The sequence below is a fragment of the Leuciscus leuciscus genome (assembly GCF_965113295.1).
Source record: "Leuciscus leuciscus genome assembly, chromosome: 2".
In the NCBI taxonomy this organism is placed as follows: Eukaryota; Metazoa; Chordata; class Actinopteri; order Cypriniformes; family Leuciscidae; genus Leuciscus; species Leuciscus leuciscus.
The window spans coordinates 4130006-4145338 of NC_138726.1; the positions used below are offsets into that span (position 1 = coordinate 4130006).

General features: G+C 37.0%; 1 protein-coding gene across 2 annotated transcripts in view; it reads left to right on the forward strand.

Moving 5' to 3' along the window:
* Window positions 1-15333, forward strand: part of ankrd11 (ankyrin repeat domain 11) — a 157147-nt gene that overhangs the window by 110441 nt on the left and 31373 nt on the right. For both annotated transcript variants that reach the window (XM_082160878.1, XM_082160879.1), the window contains exon 3: window positions 12635-12780. In XM_082160878.1, the coding sequence (XP_082017004.1) occupies window positions 12694-12780 (87 nt within the window). In that variant the 5' untranslated portion in view covers window positions 12635-12693. The remainder of the gene's footprint in view (window positions 1-12634; window positions 12781-15333) is intronic.

Below are 15333 nucleotides of genomic sequence, written 5' to 3' on the forward strand. Positions count from 1 at the left end.
CATATATCCGCCGATACCGATAACATTGAAAATGAACATATATCTGCCGATACCGATAACGTTGAAAATGAACATATCATAACTTGTAAACATAACTTGACTATACTTTGACGTTTTTTCTACAATGTAGACGGCACACACTCACACCCCAAACTGCCTTATCTAGTTACTTACGTGCGTTTTCAAACACGATATATCGGCCACTATATCGGCAATCGGCATCGGCCGATATATGTTAATTTTCAATGTTATCGGTATCGGTCGATGTCGATATGGTGGCCGATATATCGTGTTTGAAAACGTACGTAATTAACTAGATAAGACAGTTTGGGGTGTAAGTGTGTATTGTACACATAAATCGAAAAACCCAATTATAAAAACATTTGAGAAAAAACTACGTCAAATACATCCGGAAACTAAGATCTTAACGACAAACTGTCAAGTTAAAAGTTCGGTTTAACTTTAGGAAATTGACAAAAATATATCACTACTGTACACTAAACTGTACTTAGTAGTATTAATAATAATATTTCTAAGGAATATCATACAACCAAGATATTGTTTCATCCTTGTTTAAAATGTATCCAGTTCTGTTGTGCGGCATCTTATTTGTAAAGTAAAAATGTTGTAAATTAATTGTTATAGCCTATTTTCATTTGTTTACATTTTAAAAGGTTGATTTAAAATGTTAATGTTTATATAAAATTGCATTAAATCATAAAAAAAAAACTGATTTCATGGGGCCCTAAATTAAAAAGTATTTAATTGTGAATATTTAAAGTTTTCATTGATTCTTAAGGTCTAACAAATACGTGGAAAGCATTTCCTTCCCCATTAATGGTAAATTAATCGTGATAAATATCAAATATCTTATGATATGGGACAAAATATTGTGATAATATTTTTGGCCATATCGCCGAGCCCTACATTAAATAAGGTAATATTAATCAGTGCTGAAGTTACTATTATTGCTAAAAGAAAACATGATCAGATTAGCCTGTGGAAACTCAACCTTTTATTTATAATATGATTCAAAATGCAATTAAAAGCATGAGGCTTTTTTACAGGCGGTGCTTCCATTTGGGCTTCTTCATCAGCAACTACACGTTCCCAGAATACCACTGCTATTCCTTCACCACTATAGCACTTTCGTCTATTTTAATTTATTTATTTATTTAGTGAAAACAGCACGACAGACGCATACATACTATACAGCCTCCTCACGTCACTGTGGAATAATAAAGGGAAACTGCAGGAAGAAAAGCGTGGCCTGCCGCCTCTCTTCTCCTCTTGTTTGTCTTCTTTCCTCTCGGCACAAAAGCCTCTAATCAAATGAATTGGTGTGGGTCAGGGTTTGCTCCGCCATCCCATCCCACCGTTGCCTGGAAACGGCAGTGGGCCCGGCTGCCCTCAGCGCTGCTTTATTTGCACACCAAACAGGGCTCGGCGTGGCGGCCGCTCTTATATGAAATGTAAATAGGCTGTTACAGCACCAGAGCTCAGAGCGAACGCGCCACGCCTCGGAGATCCGTTCATTAAACTGCTCTCAGCAACACCTGGGAACCATCAAGGCCCTCGTTATACCCCACCATAGACTGTATAAAAAAAAGATGGACGACGCATCTTCTATCTCTTCCATTGTAGAAAAGTGAAGCTGATTTGGGACCTGATTCTGCGCAGTAGTGAACGTGAAGTGGAGCTGTGATATCAAGGTCCCGCCCACACTCACACTCACACTCTCGCAGAAACGGTTAGTACAGTTTACTGCAGAATAACTCATGCCGGTGTGAAATAAATAGTTATTAAAATGTAGAAATTGAAGTTGAAGCTCCAATCTCCCCCCAAAAAGTCAGTTGGTGCCTCAGTGATACTTCGTTTAGAGAAGCTGTCAATCACAGCTGTCAATCATGACGTCACATTCCCGAAAACATCTTTGGAAAAAATGTATTTGCAGTGTAATTTGGTTGTTTAGTTTCCCTCGCGTCCCATTAGACTACATGGGGAGGTGGGGTTTATGAGCTATACTGGGACCAGCCACCGGGGGGCGATCGAGACTCTGGGTTTATGAGCTATACTGGGACCAGCCACCGGGGGCAATTGAGACACTTTGGCTTCACTTTTCAGGACTTGTGCAACATGCTTGTACCTGACACATGTCCGTGTTCCCGATGCAACTACACTGGTGCAAAAAGATGCATGTGCTCGTCGAGTTTGGTGTAGTCGAGCTTAAGGTGCTGTCAAAATCCACCCATTCAAATAGCGCTGTCACATAATAATTCAAATTGAATATTCGTGGAATTTTTGTTTAAAAAAAACCCCTCCACCTTCAAATGCAAAAACCGTGTCGCGTGTCAAGAGGCGCGCGAGACATGACGATGGTGTAACTGATGCAGTTTGTTTTGTTAGCTTATCCAGTATACATCAGGTGTGGCTGCGTTGTTCATTTGAAAAATGGCGGGAAAAGGCTTCCTGCTGACGAAAACCCTCTCAGTTGGTGACAATAATCGCGCAACGACACACTTGACCAAACCTGCACATCAGTCAGAGCGGAGCGTGTGTTTTCATCAGCTGCAAACAAGCGCTCAGCACTCGCTGAAGTGTTTTTGACGAACAATATATAGATGTAGTGAGTAGAAGTGAGTGTTTCTGAATGTCAGTTTGTGTTCATGTAGTAACGTTACATTACGCTTGCCGTGTTTTCTCAGGTTACTGATGCACTTACACAGTTTTAATGCGCTATTTTTCCTTTGCATCCACATTAAAGAAATTATATTTGATTTAAGAACAATTTCAATAAAAGATGCGATGCTTGATTTGGTTTATATTTGCTTATTGCACTCGATTGCGCCCTCTTGTGGACACAGGAGACAATACAGTACTTTTTTGTACTGTAAAAAGTTACTTAACCTGTTAACCCTCACCAGTGCGTCGGCGCACTGAAGCGTTTTTTTATTTATTTAGTTCAAAGTTACTATCAGATTAAATGTTATACTTTGACAAACTATACATCATTAAAAAGATATAAGACTCAAGTTTCAGTATTTGACCACTATTGTATTCTGAGAAACTTATAGTGACAGTTATGTCTTAATTTGTGTCAGGAGTTATGAAATGAAAAAATGCATCGATCCCTTTAATATGAATTATGACCGTCAGCTGGTCCATTCAGAAAAAAAAACTCCGTGCTGTTGTCATGACAGTGCTATACAAAACAACGTTCCTCAGGACTTTTAGCTCAAAAATGTGCAGACTTGGAGAAATATTGATATATTCTCATAGATTCACATCATATTTCTATAGACAGGAATAATATTTATTGAATTTATACCCAAATGCGTCGATGTAATCATTATGAGCGCTTCTTACTGAGATGTGCTGTGTTTTCAATTCATACCTATAGCCTGAGGGCGCTATATGCACAAAAATACTCCATATATGGAACATGAAGAAGAGACATAATCATGTGACCTTCAAGGACGTCACTGATAGCAGCTACACACAAAGCTAACACAGAGATCGCTGTAATATGCAGATACAGACATTTTGAAAACAATAAACATAATTGCAATGATATGTGATTTGCCTGTGTTCTTCAAGCAATGCCAGGTATTTTTATAATATATTATATTTATAATGTATTGCTAATCGATATAGACTTTATCATTGTACATAATTCTATAAATATATTTTCTGTCTGATTTTTTTTTTATCTGAAGCCAAATTAGATCACAGAAGATTATTTAAAACACTCCACTTGCGTTATAAAGTACGTTTGTAGCACAAACATGGTTTTAATCTCATAAATGGTTGTGTATTGATGGTGTGCTAAGCTAACATGCTAGCTAGGCCCAAAATAAAGTAATTTGACATGATCTTGAAAAACATTTAACTAAATACAGAGTTTTAGACTTATCATTTTCAGATTTTAAATATAACATGGTCACACATATGGCTTTAGCTGCAGTGCATTTCTAGATTGCTCCAGGGCCCACTTCAATTTTATTTTCATGAATATGTTTAATAAAAACAAATTTCTAATAACTTTACAAAACTTTGAAGCTATTTAAAAAATGTTTTTTCATTATGACAATAATTAATTCTACATTTACAATAAACTACCAGGTGTCAGCTTTCAAATGAGATCATACTTGTGCTTTTAGTGCAAAGGGTTCATGAACTGTATCTGTTTCAGTTTGGGTATGTCATTTCTGGGGATTTTTCAAAAGTGGCGTTGCAGCTTAACAGGTTAAGTGACTTAAAATCAGCCATTTTGACAGTCCTAATTCCCATAGGAATCCTCTCGATCGGGAGAAGAAACTCACTATGCAGATTAGGTTTGTTCAAATTGGTAATGCGAACCAACAGAAAGCTGATTGTTTTGAAAATGTCTTCTGTTAGCAGTGATGCATCTCAATGCTATTGACTGAACCTTTTTCCACGTGAAATTTCACTGACCCAGAGCTCGTGTTAACCAAACATTTTCCATCAGTGATGGATTTTTTTTTTAGCAGTGACGGAAAAATCTGAAAGCCGTCTGTCATTTTGACAGATTACACTGTAATTCTCACCCCGTCCACATGGTGGCGAGTTCGCTCTTGCTGACTATCAAGTTGATGGTCAACGAATGGCTTTTCTGAGTTACGTGACATTGTTTACAAGCTGTTTTATTGAGGTCTTTCTGTGGTTGAAACACTGATTGAGCGATTACATGAGACATGATACGGATCTTTCTATACGTTTCTAAAAATTTTTTCATGTTCATTCATGTTTATTTCGCTCTGTAAAGTAGTAAAGAGGAAGGAATTTATCACGTTAACTTCACTTGTTTGAATTTTGTGGGGAAAAAAGACAAAATATCAGAAGTAACAAAGCACAAAGCTTATTGCGATTTATTGGACATTCATGATGAAGTGACACACAGTCTCTGTTCAGCTTTCTCTTCATAAATAAATAAATGCAGAATCTAGCCTATACGCATTTCCTGTAAGTTCGTGAATAAAAATGAAAATGTGAACAAAAACAGCCTATTAAATCCCCTTATTATCATAAAAATTATGGGTAATTATAGATTATGACGGAACTTTATGACCCTGTCTGTCAAAATGATGGACAATCCTGATGTCTAATGTGACCTTTACAGCTGATTGGTCTGTTGTTTGTGAATATTTCTGAGATGAGGACGACCTCGAGCAGTTGTGATGTCACTGTAGACACCAGGAAAGAGGCCAGAGCTCATGTGATGCGCACACAAACACACACACACACACTCATTTCCACGCTGACTCGATGCAGTGCGGCTCTTTTCCGCTGACAGACAGATGCACTAAACACCAGTGAACGTGATGACATCGCCCTACGTTACCATGGTGCAGAACTGGGGCATTGTGGGCCCTTTTATCTCAGCAGGAGGAACCGTTTCCAAAGCAGCTCATAATACTCATACTGTGCAGCAGCGATTGTGTGAGGAATGAGGAAGAGCTGGACCGAGGCAACACGCTGCGATGGCCCCTGTGTGACCGCAGAGGGAGGATCACTATTGATCGATGCATGAAGAAATATTAGTTTGAGCTGAGAGTTCAGGTGCAGAGGCATTTCTTCTCAGTGTCTCTCCAAACATGCTGACAGGAAATGGCTGATTATGATTATATGTGCTGACTTAAACTATAATGTGGCCAGTGGTCGAGCGATACTGGTTTTTTTAATGGCCAATGCCGATATAAAGCCTATATTTCATTTATATATATATACTTTTTTTTTAAATTAATCTTTAAAATTACCATATCTTAAAAACATTTTTTTATATATATATATTAATAAATATTTCTCATTTATATCTCATTTTTTTAATTAATAAAAATGTATATCTCAATTTTAAAGACCATATCTATGCATCAGAAATTGTCTGACTGTCTTTATAAGATTAAGACAAAATTCCCAAAATTATCACTGTAATGTCACTAATAATTCGATGCATGAGACGTGATCTCAGACGTGAGAATACTGACTTGTTTGAGCATAAAAACATGCAGTGTACCTGCTTTGCATTAAGTCTTTTCTGGCAGCTCCTGTAGATCTGGCGATACTGCATTTGTGCGAGCATGTGTCATGCAGCAAACATATGTACTTCAAGCCCTTATGTATGATGCATTATAAAGGTATTCATAATGTACAAATAATGCATAAAATCTTTTCATAAATAATTGTATCCAAAGTTAAAATGCATTATAATATTTGCAGATTCAGAAATTTGGTTATTTATCATGTTTTAATGTATTATACTTTCTAAAGCTGTGTTCAATGATTAGATAAGTTTTATAATATGTTATTACAGTTATTCATGAGACTATACAATGCATTATAAGGTGCATAATTAATGCATTAAAAATACTTTTATAATGCATCTCATAAAATGTAACAATTAATAAGAAGTAATACAGAAAATTGCTTAAATTAAGCATTTATTGAACAACACAAGCCTCTCCAATCAGTGCACTTGTATAAAAAAATATATATATATATGTATACGTTATTAAATACACATACAGGTCATCAAAAATCTAATCAAATAAACTTTTAGATGATTGCGCCCGCCTATTAATAGGCCTAATTTGCAGGACAATCGGCCGATCGACCTCTAAAAAATACTTTTATAATGCATTATACATAAAGGCTTTAAGGAAAGTGTGATAGTGTTTTATAGTCTTATTTTTCTCTGACAGAACAGCCATGTTATGTTGGTTTGTTTTCCTATCTGAATCTGTGTAGTTTGCACATGTGCTTGTGACGGGCCGGTGGAAGCAGGAGATTAGAGGGAGCTTTGTGTTCCCGGCGGAGCAAAGGCAGGACTGCCCCGTCAGCAGGCTCGCTGTCTAACCACTGACCCGGGGTCAGCCTCAGCAAACCGAGAGGGCCAACATTCCTCCCAGACTAATCCCATGACCCAGAGCCAGCCATCCACTAACAAGGCCTATCTATCAGCCCATCATCTATAGCTGGAAAAATGCAGCGGTTGAGTCTGTATGTGGAGCCTGCGATCTCTCCAATAAAGACTAGCGTTGTTGTGATATGAAAATTTCGATACCATGTTTCATATCACATTGCACCTGGTTAGGACATGTCAACTTTTTGTGCTCTATATATAGGGACCTGTGAAATCTGTTTTATTTTTTTTTTGGACTGGTTAAATTCTAGTAATCAAAAAGCATGTCTAATTAATTGAAATCATTAAATGTATACAATTTCACAACAATCTATCAAAGGTTTAACAAAAATTTACTATGAAATACGTTTTATTTTTTTCTCATTGTTTTTTATTTTATTAAATTTTTTACCGTTTTAAGTTTTCTGGACACTATTTTAATGGTTTAATTAATTTCATTTCTAAGAAATTGTCAAACTTTTTTTGTCAAACAAAATTATAAAAAATTTTGTAATAATAATAATTAGTTTTTATTAATGTTAGTATTATTACACTGAGATATAGCTAAATTCTACTCTACAACAGTAGTATATTTCTGTCATACTTTCCCCAAGTTAAACTGAGCTTTTATTTTGAAGGGCTGCCATGAAGACTTTTGAGTTTTTATGAAATGACGATAGTTTTTCTCAAATGAAGCGGTAAAATGCTGCTGAAGTGACTCTCAGAGCGGCTCTGGAGATGAAGTTCATGCATTCATGTCCTCATATAGGCTGAAAACGCCGTGAGCGTCACGCATAAGTGAAACGGTGCATCTGCGCCATTCGTTCACACAGAGACAGGATTTTTTGCTCTCAGACACCAATCTATAGTGCAATTTAATTTAAGTGTAGTGACCTGCTTTTTATTTATTCACCAAAAATGTTGCAAATTCCATTTTTATGAGTGTTTTTTGCATCACGGAAATCATAGGGCTCTATATATATATATACAGTCTTGAAACTTGAGGTCTGCTTTGGTGAAAGTTCTTGAACAATCAGCCAGGATTCAGACGAATGCGAGACCGCTGCAGGGAATATGTCCAAACTTGCACACACACTGTGTGTTCTCGCTGCTGTTGTGTGTGTTTGTGCAAAAGGAAACGGATGCAGGGAGAAGTCAGTATTAGGCCTTGTGTCGTCTGCTCCAGCTACAGTAGAGTACAGTGCTAAAAGTAGACCTCATATGTGATGAATTACAGCTGGCTGCAGGCAACAACAACAAAAAAAAACCCCACTTTGTCTGACACAAGCACCCACACTGATGGCAGATGCGCAGCAGCTTTTGATTGGGCTGGAAAGCAGAGGAAATGAGCCGTGTTTCTGGAATGGATGTTGTTGTGTTTCTTCTCTGGGTGCCGTTCCTCTGTGTGTTTCTTTTCCTGCAGAAACGCTTGCAGAACACACACACACACGTTCACAAGCAGGGTGCACAAAAACGCACATTCCTTAAGCAGACGCATTATACTTCATGTACGGACTGTTTTTGAAGATTTCCATCAGCCTGTTGAACTGTGAATCTCACAGCTGAGCTAACATATAAAAGCAGTTGAATGGCCTGTGGTGGTTTTGATCATTGTTTGGACATGTTTTGTTCTAGAACACATGCACATGTTTGTGTGCCTCTTCCACACCACATTTGTTTATCCCCGTTTGAGCCTGACCTTTCGACCACTTCGAGGTGTGGGAGACAACAGAAGAGCAGTATTGTGTGTATGCGCGCGTGGTACGTTAGCTGGAGATATAAATAGCTTGTCTTTGAATAGAGAGATGGCTGTGGTGAGTGCCAGTTTTCCAGGCAATGGGCAGTCACACAAAACTAAAACATACATTATGGAAGGAGAATTATAGTGCACAACTGCCCTCACGACACGCATACACAAATATTTGTTGATCCCAGCATCATTACCCATACACATTAGACTGACGCATGCGCACAAAATAAAAGCTACAATATGTAATTTTTTTTTCGCCGCTAGGGGTCGCTAACCTCTTACAATAACAAAGCATCGGTTGATGACGCATAAGTGGAATTATGGAACTTGTCGTCATGCCGATGGATCTAATAATGTTTATGGATGAGTGAATACACTGATGTTTTTAACATGACTGTGGTGTGAAGCAGGTCGCGATTGCTAATGAGAGACAGATCTCAGCGCCACACGCGAGTCCCGCAGATATGAAGGAATGAGGACATTTCATTCTACCGAACTAATTTACCAAGTGTTGAATTAACATTCACACAGGGCAGTTTATTAGATGAATGAAACTTGTGAGGGAACACAGCGCTGTTTCACTTGCTCTACACGATCACACTAAACTGCATTTGAGTGTGTTGAAAGTTGTTTTTCTGTGTTAGTTTGTTGGCTGTATGAGACTAGCGGTAAGCTAGATCAACATTAGCATAACTTACTGATCATATTCTTACATTTCATCATGTTGAGCTATATTACATTGATTAGTTTTATGTACATTTTCTCACCTGTACATTTTGCACTCTGTCAAGTCGAAGTTAGCCGCGGACGCTAGCTCTCGGCATCTTAAAAACACCAATATTGATCCTCGTTTTAGTTCTCCTTTTGTCCCAAAGTCTGCTTGCCATGGTCCATAATGAACGAAACAACAATAGCGTGAGCGCGCCACTAGACGTAACGCAGTTGTCCACGTCTGTCGCTGGTTACTATGGCAGTACGAGCGTAAACCAGGGATAACGCGGATATTACGTCATTGGCAGGCAACAAGTGAACAGGGATGAGCCATTATTTAAAATTGGAATTTCTCTGAAATTGAAAATCTTTGGGAACTTTTGGGATATTGTAAGTACACATCTGCAGGAAATATATCACACTGTGCACATGATTTTTGGATATTTTATTACAAAAATCTTACATATTGTAGCTTTAAGTCAAAATGCCCGTCTCGGCGAGTATCCTCGTGAACACAGTCAGTTATGTGTTATAAACACAGTCAGTTATGTTATAAACACAGTCAGTTATGTGTTATAAACACAGTCAGTTATGTGTTATAAACACAGTCAGTTATGTGTTATAAACACAGTCAGTTATGTGTTGTAAACAATTGAGAAAGAAAACGGATGCGTATCATTATATTGGATCTGTGCATTCGTCTTAAAGGGACAGCAGCCTAATAAACCCGCTGCTGTTTGTCACCAGTGGTGATCAAACAATAAAAGAGTACCTTTAAAAAAAGATAAATTGTATTCATTTATAATATTATATTTCATTTAGACAGTGGAGACTGTTATTTTACATTTGATTATTAAATTACTGTACCTGATTACAGTTAGATTTTCCTGAAAACGCAAAGCACTGCTTATTTCAATGCAATTATCCATGTTTGTAATTTTCTATGCAGATTCACTCTACAAAACCACCCCAGTTGTTCTTTGAATGATTAATTATTTTCAATTAGAGCTGTTCAAATCATCTGGTGACATTGTTTTACAACAAAATATCACAATGTTACGTTTTTTTTACACATCTTGGTTAAACTCCTCCAGATCTCCGTCGAGGGTGATTTAAGTCACTCTCGTCATGTGCACTTTCACAACATTTGGGCATGATTGTAGTTCACGTGACGTTTCTTGCAAATTGAATGTGTATTATAGAGATTGTTTGTTTCATCATTGTTATAGAGAACGTTCAGTATAGAAATTGCTCCCAAATGAGTAGAAAAAGATGACTGTGCTCCATTATAGACATTAAACCAATGCATTTGTTCAAAATACCATATTGTCAAAGCCTTGATGCAAAAACTTTGCATCGATATGGGTTGTCTTTGCACTATTTGGAATGCTATAACGAATTGATTTCTCCCTTGTAATCTCGTGCAGCAGCCGTCTCCTCCCTGCAGTGCTAATGAATTGCAGTGCTCTTGCGCTTTAGTGTTTTATATCTTTATCTTATCGGTTTGCCGGGAGCTCTGATCTGTGTGTACGTGACTGTGTCCGGTTTGCTGTTTTGTTTATAAGCTTCTGAATCACCATGCTTGATTTATGGACTGTAAACAAGAGGAAAGAAACAGTATTTTTATTAAATTTTTCCAGAAATGTTCTGAATTATATTTGGGGGTGTATGGAAATGCATTCAAAATCTTAGCTGGTGTTTTTAATTGTTTTCTTGTTTCACTGGATCAAATGCATTCTGGGGAACGATCCAGATTCTGGAAAAGTGTTGGTGTTGCATTTAAAACGTATATTGAATGTGTCGTTTATCCTTATGGGGAAAAAAAGATTTATGTAGATTAACAGTTTTCTACAACTGACTGCAGATCAGTGTCATCAGATGAACTGGTCTACATTATCCTCACGATGGAAGACATAAATCATGCCATTTGTTGGCAGTAGGGCTGTCAAGTATACAACATCTTGACTAATTGTGGCGTTGACTGATTTTATATAAATTGGAATGTTACAAAAAGTAAGTTTTTTTTTTTAATGATGAAACATTTTAAATGTGGGATTTCCTTCATAAAGCTTTAGTCTATTCATTTAAATCTTTCATTCAGAAGGGTTTTTTGAGCACAGAGTAATAAAATTTTGTTAGAAAATATTACCTTATTGAAAATAGATGTATACAATAGTCATATTTATGCCTGTAATTATTATTATAATACATTTTTCTAGTGATTTTAACACATTTTTTGGTACGTCTTTTTCACATCTTTGAGTTTCTGTGTGTAATTAACAATGGTTATTTTAATATGCCCCACATTCAAAATCTGGGAGATGCTGTCATCTCCTCTGCCATAGCGAGTCATTAGATTTATATGGTAATTTATAAATGCCAGAAATGTTTATTATACAAATGAGAGGTGAAAATAAAATGCAACCAAATGCCCATGATGATGGTAATCTGAAGTGTGCTTTAATCAGGTGATTTTGTAATAATAGTGACACAGTTTCTGATGACTGTTGAGTTTTTACTACTGTTTACATCCATCTAATAGCTCTGTGTAGAACATTAACAGATGTAATTCCGTTCTTCCAAAACTGTTATTGTGCTTTTGAGATCTGTATCCTAAATTATATTTGTTTTTGAAGATATATTGCATTAAATGGCTTTGCAAATAAGCAATAAATGCAGGGGAAAAATTTAGAACATTGTGTGTTGAGTTAAAGGTGCAGTGTGTGATTTTTACCGCCATCTAGTGGTGAGATGTGAAGTGCAACCAACAGAAGTTACGGTGGCCGACAGGAAGTGATGTCGTCGTCTGAAACAGCAGAGAGTAGCCAGTTAAACAATGAGGTTACTTTACCAAGATAAATTAAGAAATTATGTTTACTTTAATATTCAGTAAAACTATGTTATTGTTACTTGTTCATGATTATGTCAGTGTTTTATTCGCTGACTTTAGCTCGCTTCTTATCATGAAGAACAACATAGTGAGGAAACGCGTTTGTCCGTTCAGGGCCACCGTAGACACATGTGGATGTAAGCAGGACCCGTGGTGTGTGTAGAGAGAAATGCTCATTGTAAGCTAATAAAAACATATTATTATACGCTTCATTATGTAAGCTCTTTATACACCACTGAAAACATAGTTATGTATATGATACTGCATTTCTGTCAACAGATCCTCCTGAATATTACACAATGCACCTTTAAAGGAGCTTGACAGTAAAGTGCTAATGCGTGCTTCTCTTCTCTCTGTCTCACAGACGGTCGATGACGATGCGATGGAAGCGTGAATGAGGTTTGGCGTGGCAATAGCTGAACGATGCCCAAGGGTGGGGGTGCTAAAACCCCCCAGCTGGAGGACTTCCCACTCAACACCGACATGGTGGAAAAGCAGGGTGGGAAGAAGGTGAGGAAAATTGCTTTTATATCCACACACACACACTTTCTCTCTCTGTCTGCTGGTATAACCTCCTATAACCTCTCTAAGCTGATAAGTAGCAACCCATTGAATAAGGTTTATCCTAAGTCATGTCGTAAGAGCTACATATTCACATTGCTGTGTGATATTGGCAAATATCTATATCTCAATATTTTCTGGGATTTTCTCGATAACGTTATTGTGTTGTGTGTGTGTTTATTGTGTTGGTATCTTGGCAGGTTTAGGACTGCTGTGGAAATCTGAATCCTAAAGTTTTTAATATTCTTTATTAGGGTTGGGTATCGTTTCGTTTTCAGCGATTCCGATTCTGCTTATCGAATCCGGTTCTTATCGATTCTTGTTTCCGATTCCAATATTTTTTGGAGGGAGAAAAAAGGGCAAATAATTGAAGAATAAATATTTCTACCTTTTATTCTTGCCAATTTTAAGCAATAACCAATAAAATGGCTAAAGTGAAAGGAGTCTCTTCATATAAAGGTGTTGATTACATTATTACTCCAGCAGTAAGTGGCAAAAATCGACTTTTTTTTTTTATTGAATTATTTATTGAAGAAGACTCGAGAGATTCGTTCGAAAACTGTGAATCATTCATTCATTAAACAAGTATTTATGAGACACTGAATTAATTAGTGTTTGAATTAATTATTCAAACTAGTTTTTTTTTGTTTTTTTTAATAGACTATTATACTAAACATGTTATTCTGAGTAGTTGTCTGATGTATGTAATCGTGATCTCCATTTTAAACTAAACAAAAATTATTTTAAGCCACATAGATTCCTGAATTAGAGACCGTTCACATATCGTGTCTAAAAATCCATGGAAAAGCACAGCCGTCTCCTTCTTTCCACAAGCGCTTGCGCTCCCGTGGCGTCTGTCGTTGCTAGGCAACCAACCATTTACTAGGCTACTAGATATATTTATGGAGATGAGAAATAAAAACCCGCCCTGTTCAGCTATGATCAGCTGTTCAGCCGAGCTTTTGATGTTACAGAAAGGTCGGTTGTTTTTTGTCACTTGACCTGCGCACCGCTTGCGCCATTCTGAAAAGTTGAGATGTTTTCATCTCGCCGAGGCATAGGCACGCCTGCAAAAACCAGCGCCACGCACCGCATGCTCGTCGCGCCCACGGCCCATGTCACTTCTATTATGAACATGCTTGCCGCGCGCCTACATTTGAAATAACAGATAGTCAGGAATCGATAAGAGGAATCGTAATGCGTGCGTCTTATCGAATACCCGGTTTTTTGAAATTTGTTACCGGTTCTAAAATGGAACCGGTTCTCGATACCCAACCCTATTCTTTATGGTCTGTGTTGTGGTCAGAAATTATCTTTTTCAATCGATTTCAATTGATTTTTTGTTTTACCTCGTATTGGCATTTTTACCTTTATAAAACCACCTAATTAAATTGATGCATCATCTTGTGTCTCAAATTCTTACATTTAATCAATAAATTAAATTAGAATAATAAGACACAAATAGGGCTGTTACCAATCAAATGAAATCAGTATCAACAAAATTCATCTTTGTAATGCGGAGGAAACACAGAATCTGCATCTGAAGTGGCATTTACACACAGTTTAATGCAGATCAGAGGGACATGAATGCGTTTAACCTGCTGTTACACATGCATAAATAATGTTTGATGTTTTAATCATAAAACATTGAATACTGATATAAAGATACTTTAAATGTGAAACTAAAATTAATAAATTAAGTCAATGCTAATGAGTGAGTCATTGAATCATTCATTCAAACGATTTGTGCATTCAGTAATGAAACCGCGTGTGTTGCTCAGAGATGCAAATCAGTCCTGTGCTTTTGTTCTGAACTATTTTCATTGGCCAAATAGAGCAAAAACAGGCAATGTTGTGTCTGAAATGTAAGTAGCTTAATATTAACTTCTTGTTTATTGAAATGTTGTATAAAACCAATATCACATTTGTTATTGTGCTGATATTTGGAGAAAAAACGGCACTCTTCGTGTGATTGATTAACTGTATTAAATGATGTATAAAAGACATACAGAGGTATTTTCGCCCCCTTATCTTGAATATTGAGGGCATTATTTATGCATTTAATAGACTAAATCACGCTGTGTACGCGTGCGCTCTCTAGATGTGTTTTTGTGAGAGACTTGCTCGATAATGTCAGATTGCACATCGTTAAAATTATATTATTGTAGACGATAGCATTTGACTTTGTTTTTCATAAATTCTGACGTCATTTGTGTAAATGATGCTGTTTCTCTGCATACTTTAGTGTGTCCCGAGTCTGCCTGATTTCATAACTCGACAGCTATAATATAACGGACCGCCTTTTACCCTCACATAGGCAAAACTGTGAGAATATGGCAATCCTTAGTTAAGAGGTTTAACCATCTTGAGGTTGTTCAGCATGGAGATTAATGAGATTCATTGGCGTCCATCCCAGGATTCATTAATGCAGACAAAACACAAAGACCAACATGAAAACAGCACTCGGTATACAAAAAAAAGGAATTAATAAGTGTGGTAGAA